This window comes from Ambystoma mexicanum, chromosome 7p (assembly GCF_040938575.1).
Source record: "Ambystoma mexicanum isolate Mex_15411 chromosome 7p, UKY_AmexF1_1, whole genome shotgun sequence".
Lineage (NCBI taxonomy): Eukaryota > Metazoa > Chordata > Amphibia > Caudata > Ambystomatidae > Ambystoma > Ambystoma mexicanum.
In genome coordinates this window covers 99152470-99180255 of record NC_090939.1, presented here as the reverse complement: position 1 = coordinate 99180255, position 27786 = coordinate 99152470, and the positions used below count along the sequence as shown (strand labels likewise).

At 44.6% G+C, this 27786-nt stretch overlaps 1 protein-coding gene across 2 annotated transcripts in view; it reads right to left on the bottom strand.

Moving 5' to 3' along the window:
• Nucleotides 1-27786, bottom strand: part of SIDT1 (SID1 transmembrane family member 1) — a 737146-nt gene that overhangs the window by 394866 nt on the left and 314494 nt on the right. For both annotated transcript variants that reach the window (XM_069635864.1, XM_069635865.1), the window contains exons 3-5: nucleotides 11788-11958; nucleotides 2992-3037; nucleotides 2644-2745 (exon numbers count right to left, since the gene is read on the bottom strand). In XM_069635864.1, coding sequence (XP_069491965.1) covers nucleotides 2644-2745; nucleotides 2992-3037; nucleotides 11788-11958 — 319 coding nt within the window. The remainder of the gene's footprint in view (nucleotides 1-2643; nucleotides 2746-2991; nucleotides 3038-11787; nucleotides 11959-27786) is intronic.

Below are 27786 nucleotides of genomic sequence, written 5' to 3'. Positions count from 1 at the left end.
TACGGCTACCCTTAGGGGAGCAGGAGACTTGTCCATACACAGTGTTCCTGCACCTGCAATGTGTTTGCCCGAGGTTGGGGAGCCTACACTGCCATGGAAAGGATGGTTGCTTAAAACATTTGAACACTATACCAACGTAGAATGTGGCACAAGTTACAGCGTGGAGAGAAAAAAAGTCTTTATTTTTACATTGTTTAGGCCAGACTGGCCAAGAGAAATTTGAAGATCTACCTGAACTGATTGCCGATGAGTGTGGGGATGTGAACGAATACGAGAAGTCCTTACAGAAAATGAATAACCATCACAAGAAGAAAATAAGGATGATTTTAGAACGACATACATTTGGGAAACGAATACAAGATGAAGGGGAGAGTGTTGAACAATACATCACAGCTCTTAGGAAATTGGCCAGAACGTGCAAATGTAAACAACAAATAGAAGAGAGATTGAGAGATCAATTTATGTTAGAATGTAACAGCAGAAATATATGAGAGAAACTGTGGACAGAAGATGATCCACCCCTAGATTCTGTACTCAGGATGGCCAAGGAGGTTCAACACACAGAGTAGTGTGTGAAAACATTGGGAAGTAGAGTGAAGGAAATTGCAGTCAAGGCAAAGGCGGTGAATACTTTGCAGCCAGCCGGTGAAGAAGTGATTGCAAGTGTGAGTAATCTAAATAGAAGGAGAGGAAGCAGCTATTATAAAGATTCCAGGTTCAATAATTTAGGCAGGTTTAACATTGAGAACAGAGATACTCAAGAAGGGATGAACAAGGACAGAAGACTCAACACTGAATCTCAGCTCCGTGGTCGAGGTGGACAATGGGGAAGAGGATGGACCACATTCCAGAATGGAATGGAGAAAGGAGAGTGAACAAGTTGGTTGGGAGAAGCAGGAGGTCACAGAGAAAGCCAACGTTCATATCCCCATTTTACCAGTAGTTTTACATTAATATATATATCTATATATATATAATAAAGCATATTTAAACCCCTTCGAGTGTCCACCTACACTTCACATACTAATCATCTAACATTCAATCATAACTGCTCCTATGAATCGCCTTTGACACATCAGCCAATCGTCACTCAGTGACTGCATCAGGCAGCACATTCCTGCTCACAGTGGCACATGATTTACAATGCAACTGGGTTCAGTTTATCAAGTGATTTGCTTTAAGGGTCTTTTGTATTCATCTTGTTTAACTTGGAGCTTAACAGAACATTTCCCAAACCATTCTGTGCATTCCCATGCAAGAACTGAAATGATACGTGGATGTGAATAAAAGGAAGCCATGGTATTGAATTTGATGATTTAGGAATTGATTATTATCCAGTGAGTTCATGAATCTAGAACATTTTTTCTGCCATCCAAAGTGCTATTGGTTTTGCCTTCTCTGTGGCAACTCTTGCACAATCGAAGATGGGGTGAAGCAAAATACATCAGCCTATCAAGTGCTAGTTCATGGTCCCTGCGGTTTCCTTGCCAGGTTGCTTGTAGATCCCTTGCTGCCAAATTGTCCACCCTCCCCCTCCCCTGTTGTTAGCTCCCCATTCCCTTGTTTATCCGCTTCCCTCACTAAACCTTCTCCCCGTGCTTCCTGAAGCTAAATCCATGCTCAATAAATATCCTAATAATAATAAAACCCAAAAACACCTTACCACCTAGCCCCGGCATATATTTACATGCGGGACGCCGAACTCGGCTAAGTGGACCCTACAGGACACTTTATATAGCACATCGAAATGATCAATTGATGAGCAACACTGTTCTTGCGCATACACACCTATCCATTATCAACATTTAGAAACCCAACGGGTTGCTGCCTTAATGACCTTAAATGTATCTGCAAGATAAACAGCTAAACCTAATAGGCACTGATTTGAAATGAGTGAATCAGTAAAAACTATTGCATCACCCCTTTGCCACTGTATTGCCTTGGAAAGGACAAGAATTGGTCGAAACATGTCAGCTTGGCTACGGCACAATGTTATCTATCACCAACTGATTGGTTATACTTACATTGGATATCAGGCTTGGTTAGAGCAACGATCCATTTTGTTGGATCAGTAATTTGACACTGATACCAATCAACTGGTTATAGTAAACTATGAAAACTCTCAATGGATCAGGGTAGTGTTTTGGTGCACTATTGTTAACTCTGCATTTTGTAATTTGCATGATATGCTAGAACTTTAGCCTCCTGGTCTCAATGTGCATTTAACCATTAACCATATGCTCATTCAGCCACTAACCCCAGAGGTGTGTTGGCTGGACGCATGAAGCTCATGCATTGCACAGCAGGATTCAACAATTCTAGTAAGATTTGCAATTGCTCTTATTCCTTTAAGCTGCCGCGTGATGGCGTTATAACCAATAGGGTCTCTCGGGCATTCACCCGTTTGCAGCACTTGCAGGACCCATAAGGGCCCAGGAGAATTGAGTGTTGAATTCCCGTGACTCTGCCAGTCTGGTGACTCTCCTGTGCAAGACAATGTGGTCAAGGGATCCCTGTGCACCACCTGCAGCCCAGCATCACACAGCAGTTGGCGGGACACGGCACCTGCAACCACAATCTCACAACCGCAGGCAGGCGACTTTGTCACACTGCGCATCATGCCATTTCCCAGCAGTAACCTACCATAATATCCTGGACAGACACCACGGAGCATGGGTAGGCATTTTTGGACACCACCTTGATGATGACGGAGTCCACGTTCTCTGGAAACTTGTAAAGGAAATACTACAGAAAGCGAAAATAACAAAAGGTTACACAACAGTGAGTTTTGGCTACTCTGCGGAGTCAAATAGTACAATAATCTCAGGGCATCAATCATCACAATAACCCAATTGTAAAGCAGGCAATAAGGATTTGTCGGTACCTTTCCTAAGGATGTCGCATTCATGAAGTGTTATGTACAAAGCCAGTATACAGCAAGACAGCCAATTGCACCCCAGGTGATCACTTAATCCCCTCCCCATCACTTACCTGAGGCTGCGAGGGGCTGGCATCGAAGTTGAAGGCCACACCGGTCCTGTAAAAGAATGGAGCATGAACAATGGGCAACCAGACCTTCAAGTACTACCTGTTGGCAAGACCTCCTGTTTATCTTGACCAGAACCCAACAAGATGGCCTTTCAAAGGTGCCGGGGCCATCATAGCCAATAAGCTTTGAAATCCCACCCAGTGCACGCCATGCAGACACAAAGAAGCAAAATACCACACAACAAGCCAAAAAGCCATATTCATACCATTTTGTACCCAAGTTGTTCCATTTATAGAACTGTTAAAACTAAGCCTGCTAATGACCCTCAAACGATGTGGACACAAGATGTAGAAGCTGTTCTCGGTGTCCGCAACATGGGACATTCACAAAACCCAGGGTTCATAAGAAGCTCGTTTTAGGTGTTCAATCTGGGGAGCGATGACCAACGAATCCCATGTTTGCTTTAGCATAAACAACCCTGATTAGTTTATTCTTCTTACACGAAAAATAGAGTTATCTCTGGCTTTCCATGGCTGCAATCCACAAAGGTTCCCACCCACAAATACATGCCATGTTCTACAATGGAAAGAAAGCACCAGCCAGCTAGTCGTAGAAAAAGCTGGTTCCTTCCTTTTCACTGGGCCTGCATATGACTGAGGTGTTCTTAATTTATCTTGCGTCAGGCACAAGATGTCCAGGGAATCCTGGCTTTTTAGCAAAAATCTCTTAACACTCCATTCTTATACTCCTGGTAGATCACGTGGATGCGGCGTGATGACGTCATCGCGGCACAAATACAATATAAAATGTGCGCCAAAACCAAATAAGGTCATCCACTCATTCGGGAAAACTCTCATTCAGCTTATCATGGCATTGAAGGACCAAAGAACTTATGAACAAAAGATGAAATAAGGTAAGCAAAATTAGCTCTGCAATATTTGGAACAATGAAGGAATAGAAAATTGCAATCTAAACCTGCATCCTTTCTCCAAGCATCTAAAGACAATACCATCTCTTTACCTTCTCCCATTTAGCCTTTTTTGACCAACTTAACCGACATATTGGAACATAAGGCATTTCTTCTAAATATTTATCAAGCAAAATTTGGACAGACATTTTACCACTAACTTGATACAACCAAAACTATTTGGATGAATGCTTATGTCTTCAAAGAAAATTCACTATAACAAATTGGGTGAGTTAAACAAAACATTTATTTTTTTTAGGTCATAAAAGTTTTAAATAACAGCAAAACCTATTGAATATCTTTAAGTTTTGTAAACAAAACATTTCCTCTCCTGATGAACCATTGTTAGCCTCAATGGGGAAACGCGTGTCGAAAGAAACTTTTTCGAATTACTAAGGATCAGTGCATATTACTTGATGTGTAACCGTAAAAAAGGTGTGGAGCAAACACCTTACACACATTTGATTTAAAGATCTGATCTTGGTATTTGTTGTGGACACTATATGACAAAAAGAAAAGGTGTGGAACAAACACCCTATACAAGTTTGTCTTAGGAGTCTGTATATGGTAATTTTTGTGGAAACTATAAAGTGTGAAGAAAATACCCAACAGAAATTAAGGATCTGTGCATGGTAAATTGTGTGGAAAATATAAGGTGTGAAGAAAACACCCAACAGAAAACTATTATTATTTGTTTGTCCATTCTCAAAAACATTGTGAAGAATAAAAGTAAAACTTTTTAAATACCAATATCGAATTGGAAATTTTCTTTCCAGAAAAAGCAACTGGAGCTCATTTTGTCAAAAACTTGTTTGACTCACCTCTGAACCAATATTTTGTCTAAATTTCTATGGTTGGCGCATGTGAGTAATTTTTCCAAACCCCCTTTTTTTCCTGGTGGTCATGCAGGTGTAATGGGAAAGGAAAAGGGACTAACACTCGAACATAAAATGATGCTAGACAACAAAAATAGCTCGGACTGAACATCTCCCTCCTGGCTCTGCAATCCATCGAGGACAACATAGCAAATGCACAATATCAAAATGTGTACATTTCAACAACAAAACATTGCATGGAAAAGGATCATCATTGTGTACCTTGAAAGTAATCACCCTTTTCATGCGTGACATCGTTCCCATGGTTTCCACCATTTTAAGAAATTCATTAATAAAATTTTACTTATTTTTAGAATTTTTCTCCCACTTAACTGGGCAGACCCGGCATTACAACTCATTTTCCACACCCACCAACCTTAACACCATTCTGCCTCCTTTCGATCTTCCCAATAGCGCCCCATTTGCACCTCCACTGTCAACATCCGCTCAGTTCATTTTAGCACATGAAAAGCAATACCTAGGGTTGGAGCCCCCCTTTCTGGGCGTGCTGTGAAGAGATGGATGTCTGGCCCGCTGAGGGGAAGAGGAGGGTGTGGATCAACTGAGCACCACTTTTCAGCCAGGTACAAAATGGCAAAGTGGCCTAAGAAAAGTGTGGGCAATGCAATGAAGTCCCGTGTCTGATTCTGGAGACCAAAGGACAATCACAGTAGAAGCACAGGCCGCTCTTGGGTGATCTACATTTCCCCAACCAGCGAGCCCATTGGTGCGGGTCAGCTCTAAAAGCTTTGACCCTGCCCTAATCCCTTGTGAGGCCCCGCAGATCAATACTGAGACACACCCTTCCAAAATGTGAGAGCCCGACGCTCTTCCTGACCGGACCCAAAAAAGAAAAACAAAGCTTTCCCTTTAAGGGGAATGATTTCTCTGCAATTGATGCAGTTTGTCCCAATCCATCAAAGAACTCATCTCAAGGACTTTACAGGAACCTTGGTGTATTCTGCAGTTCCCCGAAAAGTATGCCACCGGTTTGCACCTTCCTGGACTCAAGAGTTCAGTACGCGAGGAAGCATTTCAGAGGCGTTGTTCCATGGCAAGAGATTCTCATGCTGGGGATACAATGCTACTTTTTCCCTGAATGCTCAGTGAAACAAAGTGTTCTTAAAGCGTACCCAATGTGTTCATGCGTTGGAAACATTGACGCGCTCAGAAGACCACATGCAGCAAGGGAGTGGGTCAGTGGCGGAAGATTAACATACACAATGGCAATTATAGGACTTGGCCCAGCCTATTTACAAGGACAAGCCAAAGGTGCAGGCTGAAAGACCCTTCGAGGTGGAGGGTGGAACCCATCATAAAAACACAGAGCCTCAGTTGCTCAGTGTGGGTTGCAGGAGCCGGGCACTCGCATTTGGAGAAGGCTGGAGACTGGGGAGCGGTGGAAGAAACAGGCTGGAGAGACCAAGGTTGTGAGGTAGCAGGCGTGGAGGGCAGGAAGCGGTGGGGAGGGGGAAGAAAGAGCTTATAACATCAGAGGATAAGAATGGACAGGAGGAAATGGTTGTTAAAGAGGAGGTGGTAACATCAGAGGGTGAGAGAAGACAGAAGGGGATGGTGAGAGCTAAACAAAGAAACAGAGGAGGGGTTAATATCAGAAGGAGGATGGGTGCAGACGGACCAGAGAACATTAGGAGGCGAGAGTGGAAGTCAATTGGTGAGGTGGTGAGACCCAAGACGAAGAAGGAATTGAGTGAAAGTTGCATGGCGAAGATAACCTCAGAGGGAAAAACTGATACAGAAGATCTGAAGAAAGAACACCATGACAAAGAGGCGATGTGGAAGGTGGTAGCAAGTGTGGAGGACTAAAGGAGATGGCACACAGGAGGAGAAGGTGGTTTTGAGATACCAACAATGGGCTGAGTGACAAGAGAAGGCCAGGCGTTAAGATCCCATGAGCTGAGAGGTAATATAAGAATGAGGCGAGGAGAAGACCCAGACAGAGAGAAAGCACACACTCATAGATAGGCAGGTTCTGGTGGGCCAGATCTGCCCAAGGCAGGATAAACCAGGGGGAGGACGAAGACGCTGAGGCGAGGGAGAGTACTGCAAGTTTAGAGAGTTGGGGAAAGGCAGCCCGAGGGCGCACAGGCAGATTGCAGGGAACCCTCTTTAGTTCTCCCTATGCGCTACGTCCACTGACCCGCCTGCTCATAAGACATGTTAATAAAGTAAGTCATGGGATATAGGACCCCAGAAAGCCTGCAACTGATTCAGACTAAGAGGAACGGTTCAGTTCACCCTAAAGCATGGAACCCCAGAAAGGGCGAGGCAACCCCCTTTGAACTGTGCAGATTGGGACATTGGCTTCTGAGGTCAAGGACACCTAACTGCCTGCATACTGTGGAAGAAACATTATGCAAGGGGAGTATTCCTGAGGGGGGGAGGACCAGTCAGCCCCCATTAGAGGAGAGCCATGCTGACTATTGTTTTGTTTAAGAAGACCCCATTTCATTTGAGTCGTCCATTCTTGTAATAATCCTTTCAATAAAATGAGTGAATGACAAGACTTGGGCCCTCATTCCGAGATTGGAGGTAGCCATGGCGCTATTTGCGCCATGGCTGCCTCCAATACCGGGTCCGGCACCGGTCTGATTGAATGGGGACTTACCGGGTCATTCTGACCCTGGAGGACCCAGTAAGTCCCCATTCAACCATCCATTCCCCATTCCCATTTGAGCCCCCATAGGGCTCAATGGGAATGGGGAAGGCGCTAATAACGGGCCCGCGAATAGCAGGCCCATTATTAGCGCCCTGGTCCCTTAGCGGGATCCGTAAAGGACGTGTGGTGAGACCACACGTCCTTTACGGTTCCCGCTAAGGGACCTCGGAATTGGGCGGTAACGGATTACCGGCACCGGTCTCCTTACCGGTGCCCGGTATCCCTTACCGCCCAACTCATAATGACCCCCTTGGTCTTGGCATCCTTTTTGGTCCCAGGTAGTAGCACCCTGTGACAGGAAGGAGAGTGTGACAAGGCAAGAACATGCAGGCACGTGCAGGGACGGGGAAAGACACTAGGGCAATATTGAATGAAGGGCAATCGTGGTAGCAAAATCAGGACTTTGCTGCAAATACATAATATGGAGAAAGGATGGAAAAACGAGTGGTTTAAGAGCAGTAGGATATTGGGGTGCACTCTCTAGACGGAAGTCCAGTGCCATTGCAAGGAGTTTTTATATGAACAATGTAAATCAAATTGCTTTATTGACTCAATGTGTTTTCTTGTGCAAGGCTTTAGAATTGGTAGCATGCAATTAATAGCACACTGAACACATACTGGACACCTTCTAAACTCTGTTACCGAGTAGACCTCATGCTTTTTTAACTTTGGATTGTTTTGGGAGGCCTGTGTGTATTGAACCAACTTGGTATGATGAGGGTTGCTTCTGTAAATCACATTTTCTGGGGCTATGATCAATGCCTTGGTGGTGTTTTCTACTTCTAACTTTGCAGGCCGGCATGGCCCTGCTTTGTATGGCACTTTTCACCCTTTTTGATTGGCTGCATCCAGTCCTAATGTGTAAGGGAATGTGTGTCCCTTGCGCAATGTACATGCACAGGTCTGGCATGCTCTTGCATGGTTCATAAAAATCTTTAGCATCCTGATATTAAACAGCTGGACCTTAAAGAGAAGCCTCTCCTGTGACTGATCCCATAAGGCATCTAGAGACTTTACTATAAACCCCCCTACAGACTCCCCCCTGTATAGCAAGGACGCCAGCGGGAGTTGCAGGCCTCATTTCACCCACCAGTGTGGTCACCTGTGAGTTTGGGATACAGCACCACCAGGAATAATGGTGTTACGTTCCACAGATCGCACATGAGCCGGTATGTCTCTGGTGCATCGCATTTAATTAAGATCATTACAGCAGCCCCAACCTCTCCAGCAGGGCAAACAGTTCCTCTTAATCAAAGCCTAACATTCCTCCTGGGAGGTATGGCCCAGCATGGCTCCAATTCCATACTGGAATGCTGATGCATCTTTATTCATTGCATGGTCAATAACAACACAACAACGGCACTATCTACATTCCCAATATAACTATGAACATGTCCGTTCCCATACATGGTTGCTGGTCCAGCCTATTGATAGCCCAACCTAAAACATGAAACCTTAAAGAATGTAACATGTGCTTGTTTGCATATATAAAACACACCTCCTTCCCTTCCAGGGTGTGAAACATTAAGCACAACAGGGTCACCACATCCTGTCGCTATCGTCATTAGCTAGCTACATTACGTCTAACAATTGTCACCCTCTCTTTACTCCATCTCTCTCCATTACTCAATAGAACAATGTTTCCTAAATCCTTCACCACCTTTAAAGGAGTAGAATCTTTCATAAGTCCTTTATCCACCCTCCTACCTTTTTTAACTTCAACCTTCATACCCTCCTTCAACAAACATTCCAGCACACAATTCTTCACATTGTATCTCTCTTTTGCCCTCCCTTGAGCATCCAGAATCCTGTGGTGCAGTGCCCCACTTGCACTTCCTCCCGAACACCTGCAAATGTCTTCAACCAACTCGGATGCAACCTTGAATTCGGTACTCTTTTTCTTAACGAATCAAACGGGGAAACTCATGTTACCTGGTGTGGACCAATCCTATATTGCATTACACACTCCATCACAGCATGTTCCCAATCTCCACCAGATGCGATGGCAATCCTAATTGCATCCATCAGGGTTCTGTTGAATCTTTCCACAGTGGCATTACCCTTAGGATTGTACAAATCTGTTGTGGAATGTCCAATGACATTATCCTCCAACAAATTCCTCCATCTCTCTCCTCACAAACTGGGGACCATTGTCCGACACTATTTTCCTGGGGACTTCCTCTCTCGAGAACACAGATTCCAAGAATGTTACAATCCTGCAAGAACTAACGTCTCTCACAATGCACACCTCCAGCCACTTAGATAGAAAATCTACCAGCGTGATGAGATGATTCTGGGTTTCCCTGATAGATATGGGACCCAAAATATCCATTGCACAACATCCCTGACTGAACTAGGGGTTCAACAACCCTCATGAGAGGCACTCTGGTATTTAACAGCTTATTACTGTCCTTACAGCCCTCACATTCCTTCAAAAACATCTCAATAATATGGTCCATACCCGAAGTGTTAAAATGGTCCAGGATAGCATGACATTTTAGCATGAGGAAGGGAGTAGTGGGGAGGAGGTTGTTGTGGTAAATGCAGTCAACGCCCTATCCTATTCTCGTCGCCAGTATTACGTTTCACAGATCACAAATGAGCTGGTATGTCTCTGGTGCATCTCATTTGATTAAGATAATTACAGCAGCCCCAACCTCCCGGGCAGGGAAAACAGTTGTTCTTATTCAAAGCCAAACATTCCTCCTGCAACACTATGGGCCTCATTACGAGGTGGTCGGAAAGGGATTACCGGCACCGGTAAGGACACCGGTGCCAGTAATCCCTTACCACCCTATTCCGAGGTCCCTTAGCGGGTCCCTTCCTCAACGCCTGGTTTTGCCAGGCGTTATGGAAGGGACCCATTAAGGGACTTGAGAGCTAATAACGGGCCCGCTAATAGCGGGCCCGTTATTAGCTCCATCCCCCTTCCCATTGAGCCCTATGGGGCTCGAATGGGAATGGGGAATGGTTCCCGGAATGGGGACTTACCTGGTCCTCCAAGGTTGGAATGACCTGGTAAGTCCCTATTCCAGGAACACGGACCCGGAATGCGGTAAGGGGGTAGCCATGGCGCTAATAGCCAAATGGCTACCTCAGACCTCGTAATGAGGCCCTATAACCCAGCATGGTTCTAATTCCATACTGGAATGCTGATGCACCCTTATTGATTGCATGGTCAATAGCGACACAACATAGCTGAACTATGTACATTCCCGATATATAACTATGTACATGCCCACTCCCACCTATGGTTGCTGGTCCAGCCTATTGATAGCCCAACCTAAAACATGAAACCTTAAAGAACATAACATGTGCTTGTTTGCATACATACAACACATGGCACTTTCAAATCACTGGACAATAATAATGAGTCACTGAGAAGAACAGCTGTGGTCCAAAGAAGCCATTCCTTAGTTTCAAACCCTCCAACACAGTGGGTTTGGCCCTCTGCGCTAAGAGTGGCCTCGGTACAATCAACCCGATTATGTGTAGCAAAAGACCACTCAAGTCATTAATGGCATTGCCCACAGAGGATACCACTAATCATGGGCCCATCTACCCCAGGGCTGTCAGTGGACTCATGGCTTTCGACATCTGATAAACTGCAAATTAAATTCTTCTGCTATAAGCAGTCTTGGCACTATGCCAGGAACAGTGGCGGTGCTTCTCTGTGGGTTCCGCTACATCCTCCCAGGATACAGACCTTTCAAACCATTTATGGCAATAAACCACGTCAGTTACCAATCGCTAAGGGAACCTCCATCCCAGACATCCCACATAGACTAGCGTTCTGGCCATTAAGGAATCCAAGATGGCCAGTGTACATGGACTTTATTGGTCGCTCATCACTCACTGGGCCTCACTTCCGCCAAGGCTCCATGCAAGAGTGCATTAGTCCCCTAGTACAACACTTTCCACTGGATCCCTAGGTCAGAGATAAACCAATGAGAACTTTGAATGTAAGAATGGTTCCATTAAAATGTGCATATTTTCTAAATAACCATGTTTATTTTGCACTGTACAGAACAGGGGAAGAATATAAACTGACATACCCATACATTATTCTAGAAAACATTAATATTGATAGCATTCACTACCTGGAGAATACATTAATTTAGGCCAGTGAGAATGCACACATTTGGTTTAAAAAGAAAAAGAAAAAAAATAAGTTAGTTGAAACCTGTACCAGACAGGTCACTATTCGGGTGGGGTATAGTTTTAGACTTTCCCGGAACATATGAGAATAGGGTTAATTAATAAGAGTTTTGCTTACTCTAGTTCGAAGTTCACCACCCGGGCAACAAGCAGCTCGTAGGGGACATTGTACGGTGCCATGGAGGCAACATCGACAAATATATACTGCTCCTCAGAACCAGGCTCCTCCACTGGAGCCATTGGGCAAAGAGTGCGACTCACTTCCTGGTAGGTGTACGTCTTCTGGTAACTGCAAGAGATGAGAAAGTAAACCAACAGCATCATTATTTGAGGCAATTGAATGTGGGGGAACATGTGTGCACAAGTGATACAATTCAGAGAGACAATGTCATCGCTATTAAATGCAAAGAATTGCAGATTCTCCCTTCTACGGGAATTGTAAATGATGAATATAGGTCAACAAAATGGACATAAACAAAGGAAACTCAATATGGAATCCCTCAGGAACTATCTCGAATTGGCTTTCCCTGAAAAGACTGAGCGATGTCTGGCATATAGTTGGGTTCTGCTCCATGTTCCATGTTGTATTTTGGCTGTTTGTTTCATTCTGGCAACAGGTATGGAGCGTGTGAAGCAAAGATCCCCCAACTGAATTGACAGATTCTCCTATTTCACATAAACATATATACAAAACATAGTCCCACGAGAGGCTGCCCAGGTAGGGATTTAACATTTAAAGAATATACATTTTGGTGGATTTCTATTTCAGGAGAAATAAGGGATGAGGCTTTTGTAAAGTTGATGGTAGGGTGTTTACTTGTGCATGTAGCATTGTGAGAAACCAGATTGTGTCTCACCCGCTAGTCGCCGGGGATCTCTCTCCCAGGTGGCCAGGGCATGGCCATCGCCTTTGGATCCAGCCCCTGGGGGTGGACCAGTGCAGGAGGATCACCTGGGTGAGGGGTCTTCGCTGAGTGTGTGGTAACACAGCCAATGGTGAGACACAGTATTCCCCCCTTTTTTGTTCATCTACCCCATCCTATTTTGTAGGATTCTGCGAGGTCCCGACCCCCCCCCCTTTTTCACACAAACACTGGGGTGAGGAAGAGGGTGACTGAGAGTAGCAAGACTAAGGGCCTCATCACGAGTTTGGCGGTAACCCTTAAATGCGGCGTAAGCACTATTACCGCCGCATTTAAGGGTCCACCAGATCATGGCTTTGGTGGATTTCCCCCCAGCTCTGAGCTGGGGGAAATCCGCGGCAAATTTGCCGATTTCCGGCACGTTTACCACCAGCGGGAAATCCGCTGGCGGTAATAGCGTGAATTTTCCCCATTGGGTCCAATGGGGGATGAGGAATTCCCGAATGGGCCCAATGGGGAATGGGCAATAACCTTTCTGCCAAACCCGTGATCTGGCGCTAATAGCGCCGGGGCGTTTGGCCGTAGGGCTATTAGCGCCGGCGCTAATAGCCCTACGGCCAAATGCCCCGGCTCGTGATGAGGCCCTAACTCTCATAAATCGTACTGGACATGTCCCATTCATTGGGTCAAGCAAAGTCAGGGACTTGACTTCAAGTGCATACACCTGATACCAATTAGCTCTCCTCACACGGATAAAAGGCAGCACCCAAAGACACACTCTGAGCCAGGCGGAACACGAGTACCGGCAGGACTTCTGGGGAAAATGCAAACCTACTGGAGCAGAGCGACGGACCAAGGGACGAAAGCAGCATGTCGAAACCCCAAGAGTTCCCTACTGGAGGTCGTTGCCTCCAAAAGGCAGCGAAAGACAAGTGGAAAAGGCCAGATCCTGCAAATGAAGACTGTATTTTGTTTCAAGGACGCCGGCAACCCTCCTGGGTGAACGGCAGAGTTGGGGAGGCGAGGCCAAGTCTGTTGTACTAACCTTGCCTTGTGGATTGGATATCGTAAACCAAGAAGAAAACGCACACAGTTGGTGATGCGACCTGTGAGACTGATGTGTGTTAAATAAAGTTTGATGTGGCAAAATATATCGCAAGTGAAGGCTGCACACGTGTGGGTGAGAAGCAAGGAAAGGCAGAACTGTGAATTAACTTTGAAGTAAAAGACAGCTGTGAAATCAGCGATACTGAATAGCAGAGTGGTCTGGCGAAAGGAAGTAGCCCACTCGAAAGTCTCTGTGAAAGGTGCATTGTTTATAACTTTTAGCTAAAAGTGGTCCTGCAGAGGTCTGTAAAGAAAGCCACAAATGTTCGAAAGTCTTTTGACACCTGAAAGTGTTCTGAGCCCGGTTGAGGGAGACTCAAAGTTAACTAAATTTGGGGAAGGGAGCCCCCTTGCAAGTTTTGTTGAACTTTGTGCTGAAGAGGTCTGAGCCTGACGGAGGGGGACCTACGTGAACTTTGTGTTGAAATATTATTTGAAGGTCTGCAAGAGTGACATTAACTTGGAAGGCCAGGCGGGCTCAATACACTTTTTGGAACTGTTTATGGTACTGAGAACCTGAGCCAAAGTGCGTCATCCTGCCTACAAAGACCACCTTACTCCATAAGATCTAACGTGGGTAGGAGAGCTGATTCAGCCACCTTTATAGATTTGAACACTGATTTTCCCTTTGTATACATTTCTCCTTTATACACTTTTTGTACAAGCGATTGAGCAGGCTTTAGGTTTTTTAAACATAGGCCATTTTGATTTGACAGTCTCCAGTAGGATTGTTTTGTTTATTGTTTGATGGTCGAGACTACTCCCATCTTAGTTATAGGGCAGAGTAGAAGTTTTCCAACCCGAGAAACATCAATAAAGGTTTTACAAATTGTACCTATTGTTGTCCGTGTCATACTTGTGATACCATGCCTTCCCTACTGCACATTTGAGAGATTTGTCAAATTGGAACTATATAAACTACTGTACAACAATTATGCAAATAAACTCCAGTCAAATGTATAGTATGTGCACTTGTCTCGTACATGTTCATTGTCCTGAAACACTGATTTACTTTGGCTACTCATTTGGTCAACGTGTCTAACCTTAATTTGTAAGATTCCCGAGAACCCTGACTTGACCCATTGAACTGAGCCGCTAGTAATGTACAGTTCTGGTCATTGGGTCCCCGTTCAGAAGGTTAACAAAGCAGGCAGCCTGTGTCAGCACTGGTATGTGACCTTCAAATAGTCCCACATTGAAGGTCAGTAGGTCGATTTTGGTGGCAGGCAGAACACATTGGGGGTGACTACGGAGTTAATTAGGAACCTCTTGCCATCCTACCAGAAAGGTCTTACATGGATATTGGCAACAGACTTACCACAGAAAACTTTGCATAGGTATGGAATGAAAAAGGTGTTCAGGCCAAATTCCTAGCCCTTGCCGGGGTGCTGGCCATGTCCTGCGGTTTGGAGGACCATGGGTAGTAAATAAACTGGTCAGCAGGAGATAATTCCCTCTGTGTGAATGTTTTAGGATGACTGGAGCTTTAACCCTGGCTTGAAGTCATTGAGGGCTAGCTTGGGTATGGACAGACCAGTCTCCAGCCGATGATTTTGGAACCAGAGACACTGAGTTGGAAAGAGTAGCTACTTAGTTTTGTCCACCGAGAGTCCTCTGCTCCTGTAGATGGGAAAATGGCCACAAGGGAATAGGGAATGGGGAGTAGGGAGTATGATGGTGGGTATGAGGGACAATGTGCCTGAAACAAGTACTCAGAGAAATCGGAGCAAAGAGAACAGAGATCCAAACTACAAACTACAATCTCAGAGCTGGAAGGGAAAATTGAAAAAGTGGGGATATGGTGGAAGCTTTAGAAAACAACCAACTATCAATGGACTTGATGGAATTAAATTATGAGAAGGGGCTAGAAGGGATTGAGAATCAATACGTTGGATGATGTGAAGAATAGTGAAAGAAGGTGCAATCTACATATATTTGGAGCCCCAGAATTTCCGAATGAAACCCCAGAGCAAGTGGAAAAGCTAGTGCATGAGTTGGTTAGTAACCTCTTTGAGGTTTGAGAAGAAGGTGTACAGTTGAGAATGTAGCGAGCCACAGAGATGGTCAACCAAGAGAAGGTCTGAGAATGATTGTGGTTCTTTGTCATAAATACTTCTGAGTTCAAAGGCAACAAGATCCTTTTTCTTCAGCACCAGCAGTCATTCACTCTCAAGTAAAAGAAGGGACTGTGGGCGACTAACAACTTGACTTCAACAGAATGAGATAAAGTATTGATGGGCATAGCCATTCTTGTTGATGTTCTGATCTTCAAGCTAGGTGAAGAGAAATATGTGCTGGCAGAGTCAGTGGAAATTAAGGCAGTTGCAGATAAATTGGTAAGAACACTGGCTGGTGAGTCATCCGAGGATAGATTAATTCTGGTGCTGAGTCGAGAGGTGGGTGTCAGGTTAATAGACTAAACGTGCCGGGAACTGGGAAACGTATGAAGTTGAACACCCCAGGATTTAAAAAGCCTGCAACTGATTGGGTGGCGCAAGAGGTGTATTCAGGGTGCAGTAGGCCCCAAAGGTCTAAGACAATCTGGTGAGAGGGACAGAGGCGGATTTGGATGGAGAGATGTTTTTCCCAATTTAAAGTGCCTAAATGTTAATGTGGGTAGAAAAGGAGAAGAGGAGGACTGCCGGGCAAACACAGTGACTCAAGTGTTAATGTAGTGAAAGGGAGTGTGGATCTTGTTACTAGCCTTTAGGGGCTGAGGTAGGATGGGGAAGAGGAGAGAGTAGTGGCTTCAAAGAGTGGTCTAATTTCAACAAGATCCTAAGTGCCTATCAGAAAGAGGACAAGGGATAGACAAGTGCTGCAGAGATGGAGGATGAAATACCCACACAGAAGATCTCAAGAGGGTGGGAAAGGTTTATTTTGTTTATTGCGTGAGTGAGGAGAAGCGTGTGCGAGGAGGGAAGTGGGAGGGAATGAGAGAGGCATGCAGGCAAGCAAATGGTTTTGAAAAACGAATATGGTACTACACTTTGGAATGGGAAGCAGGAGATCGCTGGGCATGGATAATGGCCCAGAAGATGGAATAGTAGGTGATTAGTTGCCAGGACAGTTGAATCATGGAGGGTAGTAGAGGCAGTTTAATAGGGTGGAATGTGGCTTATTTAAATGCTAAGGGTCTAGACACACCCGAAAAAATGAAGCTCTTGTTAAGAGAATTTAGGAGATGCTTCCTGCAGGCCCTCATGATACAGGAGACGTATCATGATTTCCCTTGGCTTGATTTGTGATGCTGGTACTCTTTACAGTAAGGAACTCTCTAGTCTAGGCGCTGTTGTCAGACCACACGGTCCACCCATTACAGGTCATGCAACCCTAAGTCCCCTTATCCCTGTTTGGCCCCTTCACAGGCTCTTCTGCCTCAGGCTTTTGACTTCTCGCACTTGTACTCTCCTTCAGTGTAACACTCTTCTGCATCAGTCTTTCGCTTTACCATAGACCTATGGTTCTTTCTCACATTGTCTGTTAGAATTCTCAAGTGATTGATTGTTCAATTCTCCATATGCTTTCGTTTTGCTCAAAAATGCTTCTCACATATAGTTTGATATTCAATATGTCTGTTTAACTTCAAATGTTCGTTCGCTATTCAATACTTTGTGCTTTTACTCAAATAGCACCTTTTATTCAGTTCGGTATTCAACATAGTTCAGACTAATTTAGCTTCGTGGGCCGTTATTTGCCTGCTGTCCGCTGGGGGCTCTCCGGTCTTTCCGTGTCCTCGGACACTCACTGGGTTTTCACGTCTCCTCAGCAGCGGTTCCTGCCATTCCCCACTCACCTTCTCTGTATACTGGAAGCAGACAATCTAGGCTCCGCGTATTCTCCGGGTACTTCCCCTCACACACCGGCGTTCCTACTGCATGCGGACTGCGTCCCTTCTCAGCTGTTTGGCAGCTCCCGCTACCCACCTTCTGATTTAGGGCTCCCGACCCTGCAACCACCATGCAACTCGTTAGCTCCAGGTTCTGTAGGTCCTCTGGGATGGTTGCCGGCATTTAGACCTCCAGGTCTCATTCCACCACAGCGGTTCTCCTCTTCTTGCTTACTTGGGTCTCCTCCTTTTATACACCTGAACCCTATTAACAGGTGTTAATCGTTGGCTTGTTTTGCCTAACCAAAATGAACCCGATCAATGGGACATGCCTGACCTTCAGATTTGGAGTACCCCCTCTTCTTTGTCCCAGCACTAGAGTGATGTTTGTCATAGGAAGTGTGTATTACGCCTAGCTGCACCTTCCTCCTCTCAGTACTTGGTGGGTACTTACAGCGAAAAATAGGGCATGAATGGAAGTAGCCCATGAAGGCTGAAGGGACGGTAAGTCAGTGTTAGAAACCGGGGGCTACCATGTCTCGCCCTTTGGCCCTCTCTTCTTCTCTTTCGAATTTTGTGGGAGTAGATGGGGACTGGTAAATTGGGATCTACCATGGGAGTATGTCCCCCGTGATTGTTTCCCTTTCTTTCCACTTCTAGAGTGGTTTCTGGGATAGGGAGTAGATATTGCTCCCCGCTGTTCTGTTCCACCCCTAACATTTGGTAAAGCTGAAGGAGGGAGGATTGCACAGGGTTGACAATAGCCCATTAACCTAAAGGAAAGGTGGGGTAAGTCATCACCATGACATAGGGAATACTGCATCTCACCCAAGGGTATTCTCCCCGCCAATCACAAGGACCCCCCTCGCTTGTCCACCCCCAGGGTTGGCATTCAAAACTGATGGCCCTTCCCTGGCCACCTGAGCAAAGGATCCCCGGGGAGTAGAGGTGAGAACACCTTCAGGTTTCTCACAAAGCATATAAGGGTTTGTGTCTGTAAGAGTGTGTGTGAATGAGGGAGTGTGTGGTATGGGTATGCATGTGAATGAGAAAGTGTATACATACATGCCAACATTCGGAGGCACCTGGGAGGGAGATTTTGTCAGCGAAATCGGGAGACAAAATTTCCCATTGGAAAATAGCAACATTTTTCACATAAAAATCAGGAGTCTCCCACCTAAATCGGGAGGGTTGGCATGTATGGTGTATACACTGTATGAAAGTGTGTGGTTACATGCATGCAGGGCCGGGAGCAGGCCTTTGTTTCTGATGGGGGGTGGGCTACATTGATGCAGCAGCATGTTACACTGGCATCAAAGGTAAAGCCAACATGAGTGTTCTTAGGTGGCCATACTCGCCTACATTGGTGCAGTCGGAGATCTGGACATATTTTGTTACTGTGGCATAAAACGTTGTACTAGTATCAGTGGTAAGAGCCATCATGATGAGCATTCTTGCGCAGCCATAGTGGTCTACATGGGTGCAGACAGTCTGGACATTATTTCTTACTGCAGCATGGCATATTTTTACTGCAATCAGGGGTAAAACCAAGATGGTGAGTGTTCTTAGATGGTCATACTAGCTTATATTGGTATAACCCGCCTGTACATGTTTTCTTGGTGGCATGGCATTGTTTTTTCATCATCATCAAAGTTGCTTTATTTTATATTTTGTCTTACAGTATAGCATTACATATAGTAAAGCAATTAGATCTAAATATTTAAAATATGTTAGTGCAGTTAACGCAATTCAAAACAATAAAATCCATCTAATAATACATATAACATTAATTATTCGTGTTTAATAATCATTTTCAGCCAAGCTCTATGCAGGTATTTACTCGGCAAAAGGGGCTTTAGACAGACTGACCTTAACCAAGAATATTCCAGACAGAGAAAGATAAAAGGCTCTGATGTTTCCTTGACATACTTACATGTCAGACATGGCTCCCTATAGGTCTCATCGCCTTTATGCAATAAGAGTGCAAATGGCAAACATCCCGAGCAGAAATTATATACAGGGATCTCGCAAATGTTGGGGGAATGAAATCTAGGTAACCTTTGTAACTGATCTTTCACTTTTGAGCCTAGTAGCTACGAGCAGCTGTGGAATTTTCACATGCCGGTATTGATTTTTCATTTAGCTAATTCGCATATTCATCTTTTACAGTCGCTTTGGTTCCTTTGTTAATATATGCAGGATTAGACCATAAGTGCAACAGCCTCTTCCTTAATCTGCCTAACTCCTCCCTTCGCCCTCTACAACTAATCCAGAATAGGGCTGCAAGACTTATCCTTGGCCTCAAGCCTAGAGACCGCATCTCTCCAGCCCTAAAATCTCTCCACTGGCTCGAGGTTGCTGCGAGGATCAAGTTCAAGACCCTCTGCATCATCCACAAGGGCTTCTGGGGCCTGGGACACTGCTACATCCAACTGTCTCTCTGCAAATACCTTCCTGCCAGAGCCCTTCGGTCTTCTAGCTCCAACTCTCTGCAGATTGGTTGCTTTTCCAAGCAGAGAGTGGGGGTAGATCTCTCTCTCGGCAGGTGCCTCCCTCTGGAATGGCCTCCCTGCCCCTCTCAGACTTGAGACAGATCTCCTTAAGATCCGGAAGCTTCTCAAGACCTTCCTTTTCTCTTCTCCCTTCCCTCTCCCCCTCCCCTGCTAATGTTCATGTCTGCTTTGTGACTGGCTGGCTGGTCCCTTCAGAGTCTTACAGGGCACCAGACACCCCCTTAATCCAGCCTACCCCTGCACTTGGTGTTCCCTGACTCTCCCCTGCTGCAACCTGAACTTGCCATCCGGGCCCCTCCTCCTGCACTAGCCTGGCTGTGCCTGCACCCTTGTAGCCCCTCCAGCCCCTTACCTCGCACTTAGCTTGTGGACCTTCCTTCCCCTGCATTCTCTGCTTCCCCTGGCTCTGTCCACCTGGCCTTCCCTGGCACTTGTTTTTCTCACAAGTGCCGCTGTTACCGGCACCCCCCCCTTGCACGTCTCTTACTGCACTTGCACGATCCCAATGTCACGAGGCCTAGTAGGATCGTTTTTGTTTTGCCCTCCATGTTTCCCCCACCATCTTGTTTTGTTGTGTCTTGAAACACATTGTGAATAGGCGCATTATAAATGTCCTATAAATAAAGTGTGCAAACTCCATAGGACTGTTTTTATATGTTTGCAGAATGGTATGGAATGTCTCCCCTCTTCAATACATCGAACATAGCTTCTCTGAATGCTACGAGATAAGGTGAAATCCGTAGTTGAATCGAATAGTATATAGGTTTAATATACCTTTCATCGCTGATGTGTTTTTGTTTCAACTCCCTATGCAACAGATTATTGGATTTGCTTTTAGGCAAACATAGCATTCTCTTAAAAAAGGTATTTTCGCCAACAGATCATTGGACCGATTCTGTATAACCCCATACCTCTGAATCATACAGAGCTGCTGCTTTTGCTTGGGTATTCTGCATCTTAAGAGCAGGAGAGACAGCCCCATTCAAATGTCTAGTGTCGAAATTAAGGATTACATTATAGGATCTCTCCAGGCCTGTGCAGGATTCTGCACAGGCAGTTATCCATTAGCGTTGTGGCCAGATAATCAAATCTGCTCCCTTGTTCTGAAGGCGATTCATCGATTGCCAAGTTTGAATGGCAGGTGAAATACTGTGGTTTGTGTCTTGTTTTGGTTGATAGTTAGCCCATATTCTCTGCAACCCTGCTGCAGGGGTCAATGAGATTGAAATTGCATCGTCCATGTAAAGGAGGACAGATACCCTATCTAGACCTAATTTTGGTGCATCTGTATTTTCTCTTACAATTAAGTCAATCAATGTATTGATAATCTGGGATCCCATCAAATGCTGCCTTCAAATCAATGAAATGCAGTGTGGAGATTCACTTTCTTTAAGACTACATACTTCTGTAGCATAACCCTGTCAAATGTCCATGGCTTCTAGCTGCAAATAACTAAAAATAACCTAAAAGCAATCTAAAGCCATGTGTACAAAATATAGGTAAACCATTTTAAATCCCCCTGCAAAGATTCCTTTCTTGCATCCTCTGATCTCTGATTGATCCACTTATCTTGGCCAAAGAAATATGAGGAGTAGCACTAGCTGGTGTTAGAAACTTTGCTGAAATTCAGTATTGCAATAAACTCAGTGTGCCACCAGCACGACCTGGCTACCTGACAAAAATACACCACGGTGTAACCCCTCAACATAACATAACTTAATCATGCAACCATTGAAAAGAAACATATGTTGCAAAAATGAGCAAAGGATGCTTATTTTAGCCTCCAACATATTAAAACAGTAAAAAAATAAGAATTAGAAACAATTGGCAAAGTTCTAGTTTTAGGCCCAGCAGAAGATTGACTGTTTCTTGGAAAAGGCATTTGCAAGCTGCTTGCTTCTTCTTACTAAAGCAATTCAGGCTTGTAACTTAGTTTTGCTTCCAAGTTATTGAAGCATGCAGAAGAAATTAACATTCCTGAAATAAATTGTCAGTGCCAAGACCCATAGCAGATCTTACGGTCATAGCCATGCATTAAAATTGCTGCTTGCTTTCTCTTACAGAGGCAGTCCAGCTTGGGAAATAGCCAGGCCACCAGCTCTCTCCCATCTGGTTTCTTCAGGAAATAACCTCCAGCTACCTCTGTGGTCTGTGTCTTCCTGCTGTCCTGTGCAGCTAGTTAGGCCGGGTGAAACCCGCCCATCGGGCCCATCTAAACCATCATTATTTCCTTGACAGCCAATCCTGATTAGTGGATATTTTTCTCTTACCCTGGTCCTCCTCTGCTGGCTTGTGGCTGTGATGCTGCTAATCACAAGCTCTGATCAGCTGCCCTTGGTGCTAAAGTCTGCGACTTATCGTTTAGCATAGCCTTTCTAGACTCCTGCGTTCCTCTGGCACCAATTCCTTGCATGTGAAGCGGTTTGCTAAACAGAGATCTGGTGGTCGATCGATTTCCTCTTCGGGCTCTCTTCTGTGGAATAGCCTCCCTCTCCCTCTGCGTCTTGAGCAGGACCTCCTTGAGTTCTGAAAAAGCCCCAAGACCTTTCTCTTTACCTCTGCCTTCTCCTCCTCTCTCCCCTGCTTATCATACAGTAGCGTGACTGATATGCAGGGCCCTTATGTATCCTAGGGGCCCTGACCCCCCCATGTCTCTCATCCCAGCCGCTGTCTATTTACTGCACTTGCTTAGGCTCATCCTCCCCACTGAGGTTGCACTTATGTTTTTCTCTTCTTAGCACTTCACCCTGAGCACTTCTCCATAAGCACCACAGCACCTATCCCTTACTCCCTTCCCCTCTGCACTCGCACGTTCTGAACACTCACAAGGCATAGTAGGTTTGTCTTCCCCTCCCTGTTCTTCTTTTGATTTGTTTGTACTATTAATTCAATTATTTACCCTTGCTGTATTTCTTTGTCTACCTTCCCCTGTCCCCACCCTGTTGCCCTGTCGGCACTTTGAAACAGTTTTGCTAATTGTATAAGCACCTAACAAGTGACCAATAAATAAATAAATAACATGGGGTTTTGCAATATAGTGTACATTTTGAATGTCATCCATTTGTATGAAGCCTTCAGGGAACAGTGCCATACCACTAGAAGCTTGTATCAGTTCCCTTCTTCAGCTGTGTTAACTGCGAGGCACAGTGTCCTACTGAATAGCATTGGTTTTGCTAAAATGTTTACATTATGACTTTAGATTAGGTTTTTTTTTACACCCTTCTCATTGTGGTATTATCATAATTGACCTAAAAACATTTGACCTAAAACATTTGATCACATTTTTGTGACCTTTTCCTTCGGTCAAATTTAATTAAATATATATATGGGGTGGGTAAAGGTTCAGATTAAGTAGAGGGGAAGTGGGAAGGGGTTTGGAGTGTGTGGGGGGTCTCCCCCCCACAATTTAGACCGAAAAAAACGTCATATACATTCGATCAAATGTGATTAGGTCAAATGTTTTAGGTCCAATAGACCCAAACCACTCATTGCAGATGCAGCCAGTTAATATCTGCTCCCTGATACTGGCACCTATGGCAAATTCATTTTTACTTGCATGCTTTCCGATTTTCAAGGTGGCGGATTTTCAAAATTCAAGTTAACATGGGTGGTATAAAATGAGAATCATTTAAATGCCCATGTTAAAGTTTTCAACAACATATGCTGTCTGAGAATATAAACACAGTATTCTCAAGTCACAGTGTACAAAGAATCTTCCCAAAATAACACATTCACCCTCATTTGTTTTGTTAAAGGGGTGGGGCACTAAATGGAGGCCTAAAAGCAAGGAGTATTTATTTTATGCCACTTTAACACTCAGACCCATTCTCAAACAGTGATGAGGGGCACGCAGTGGAGATGACAGCTACACCGTGTTCCACCTCATCAGCACGTTTCGTTTCACGCCTGCGTGACATTTTCATGCAGCCGTGAAACCAATGGATTCCTATGGAATCCTCCTTGGTTTAGCACCTGCTAAAGACCAGGTGAATTCCAACAGAAATCCATTAGTAAATGCAGAATGGAAAGTATACTGTGCAGGTGGTGTTTACTTTTTCACAAGATGAACCGGAAACGAAAGAGTGAAAGCGAGTTCGCCTAGCTTTAATCTTTCCTTTCCCTTCTGCCTTATGAACGTTTAAAATTGTATGCAGGGGACCCCAGAGCACGTAAGCGCTAACGTTGGTGGTCTATTGCATGCAATTAACTTTGGATATGAAATAAGGCTGATTGTGTTTAACAATTAGCTTAACAAATGTTTTTGAATCGTGTGTCTCGGTTTCCCAATAAAATGAGAAAAATCAGATAATGGACGTGCAATGCATGGCAAGCGTTTTCACAGTCCGATATGTACATGTGAAATACAAGAATACAAATGAAACCTTTTGTACTTCTGCTCTCTGCAGTCTCTATAGGAAAATGTTTTAAAAACATAGAGGTTTACTGGTTTGTCAGCATTTCCAAGTGTCACTTGCAGTTGACCATGTGTTTACTTCACAAGCGTCAAATGCAACTGAAAAGGTTTCTTAATGATGTGTGTGTTACCTTTGTTTGCAAGTAAGACATGCCAATCCCAAAAGGCCAGAACTTGTATATGGACATGTATCTCTCTAGACGTTTGCCAACATGTGTCAAATTCAATAGACATGGATTCACATAGGTTCCAGGCGTATACAGCTTACTTTGGTTTGTAACGCTGTTCAACATAGGTATATTTATACTATGTGAAGCAAATGAGATGACATATTGCCAGGAAACATTCAACACATATTTCCTGGGAAGTGAGGCCATCGAGTAGATGTGCCCTCTGTTTGCACCCTTCCCAGCTGCACTGGTAAAGGTTTTAAGCCTCAATGTTGACACTTCAAAACCCCAGATCATTGGCGGTCCCTAGAGGCCCGAAGAAGAGCATGGCCTATTAAAAAGAACTCACTTTCTGAGCCTGGCGGTTGCCGGGGACACTGTGTTCCATGCAGCCAAGATGGTGCCGATGGGCAGAGGAATGTTATAGCCCTGAAAGGCCTAACCTTTTAGCACAATCACAATTCATTTACTCATGATCAATAATGTTATGATCTATTGTAGGACATGGGGGGGGGTGAGTACAAGGTGAGGGAAGCAGATCACAAGGGACCAATACAGGGCAGTGGGGAGCAAACAGCGGGCAATCAGTAGTGTTACCCAAGATAGAAACAATCACCACAAGTGAACTAGACGTGCCAATACCAGCAGAGAAGTTTGCACAAGCAATTATGCCCTTGCCAAATAAACAAGCCCAGGGACTCAATGGCCTTACTGTTACTTTCAACAAGAATGTAAATATCCTTTTGGCAGAATCTCTCACAAATCTGTTACCGCTGTTTTGAGTGGACAGGGATGCTATTGCAAACCATGTCCACATCAGGGAGGTACCATAATACATAAAAAGAAGCCAAGAGAAGTTTTCAAATGCACACCAAATTTATATAAAATATAAACAATTGAACACATTTATAAATCAACTAGGGTGCAGGGCAGGCAAAACAGTCTTGGCACATAGGCTGTAGAAAAAATAGAAACAAATGGAATCCCAGATTAGGGAAACCCCTGCAACCTGCAGACTACCTGTCAAAATATAAGGTAATGTAGGTAATATTTATGTCAATTGTTAAAGATAGATTTGAAAATTAAATATCAGTAGACATTTTCAGGAATAGTCATTCAATCTCCAGACTGATTCAAGTCAGTGCTCAAATGTACTCAAATTGATGCTCAATGTGTTTCGGGAAGACTTTCCATTGATCAGGAGCAAATCAGTTATCTGTCAATAATACAAATAAAGGACGATGAGAACCAAATTTAAATACAAAGTGAGATAACAGCTATGTGTACAGTATGTGATGAATCCAACAATGTCATCAAACCTTTCCCTGAGGTAACCATCCCTCATGTGGCCAGGGTGAGGCAGACGCTTTCTGATCTAAACCCTGGGGGCGGCTATATGAGGGAGGATCACATGTGGGAGGATGATCCTCAGGAAGAGGACACAGCATCATTGGAGGAAGACACATGTCCCCCCCTTTCCTTTTAGGGATGCTCCTTCTCTTCCCCAGCAATGATGGCCTATTTTAATATTCTCCCTCAACCCTTTGCTAGCTCCGTCTCCAATAATTCCCCATGTGACATAGGAAACAATATGTCCACAACTGGATTGAGGAAGACGCAGGGGCCAGTAATGATTACTCCCAATAAGATCCAACATCAGCTTCCCCAATATCACATGTTAAAAGGACCGGGTAACATCAACAGGAATCCTTGGGACTGTCTAACATAAGCTACTAAAATATAGAACCATACCTCCTCAGTAATACCACATTTTCTGTCCATGGGTATGGAAAAGTAGGACAGGACTTTGCATGCAAGTTACCAAGCACTGACTATCATTGCCGCATATGTAAAAGTACTGTGATGAAGAAGATGAAAAGAGCAGTGAAGATCAGTGGAGGCCACAAGCCCAGCGAGCGCTCTAGTGGTTGCTTGCCTACACCTGTACCCTGGAAGTTTAAAAGGCAAGTGAAGTGGGAATTGATATCTGCTGCTGGCAGGAGAGAGCTGTCCCTCTGTGAGGCGGAGGAAACCAAAAGTCAATTACCAGCATGGTGGAGCCAGGCGGCTCATCAATGAAGGAAACAGAAATTGCTGCATGAGAAGGACACACTTCAGAATGGCAGGAGCCTGAGAGAAAGACTCCTGGGCATTCGCAGGTGACCAAGAGCAGAGCTTTACTTACCGGAGCCCGGGACAAAGCAGATGTGTCAAGTGGAAGCCGCAAGAGCTGAAGAAACCAATGTAATGTGGTCACAAGAAGGAAACAGAGCAAAGTGCTTCTCCGGTTGGCCCTGGGAGAATCCAGGAACGCAAACAAAAGCAGATGAGTCCACCCAGAAGCAAGGGGGGCCCTGGGTGTATCGGCGGTCATGCCGAATGAAAGTAATTAAGCCACAAGCAACTGAGAGAGAAAGAACGAATTAACTGAATATTACAAGGGGGATTAAGTTATAAACAAAGCCCTTACAAGCATATGAATATACATGTGCAAATATAAGGGAAACCCGGAACGGATGATATATCCAAAAGACATATTGACAAGCAAAGTATATGTGCAACTCTGGGGAAGGGCAGAGAGCCTGTATGATCACAAGTGTGTGAATACAAGAAGCCCTGGCAGGAGAGTATACCAGGCAATCGCAAGTGTGGGAACACAAGAAGTCCTGGCAGGAGAGTATACCAGGCAATCACAAATGTGTGAAAGCAAGAAGCCTTGATAGAAGACTATATCAGGCAGCTAAACCTGTGTGCAATAAAGAGGCCCTGAGACAAAACATCAGCACTAGAAAAGGGACTGTTTGAACCAAGAAAGAAAAGGCACACCAGGTGTTCAGAGAGAGATATTATTGCAAAGTCAGACAGGTTTGTGCGTTAATATTGTTGTGGGCCACAAGAGGCACAAGGAACTGTTATATGTGAAACTTCAGAGAGCAAAGAGGAATCCAGAGAAAGGAAGCCACCCTCAGGAGCAAAGACTTGTATCCTCTAAGAACTTTTGGGTTGAAGCTATTTAATCTTCTTTTGTGAACACTCATCTAAACCTCGCAAGATTAAAGACATTTCCCGTTTCACCTTAGAGTTTAGTTTTAGTGTGAGGGTCAGAATAGAACTTCGGACACAGGACAGTTATTTTTTGTTTTGGACATTCTGTCAGCACAGTGAGAATGACAGGAGCGCTGTCCGACATCACATGACCAGGCAAACAGGTACCAGCAAAG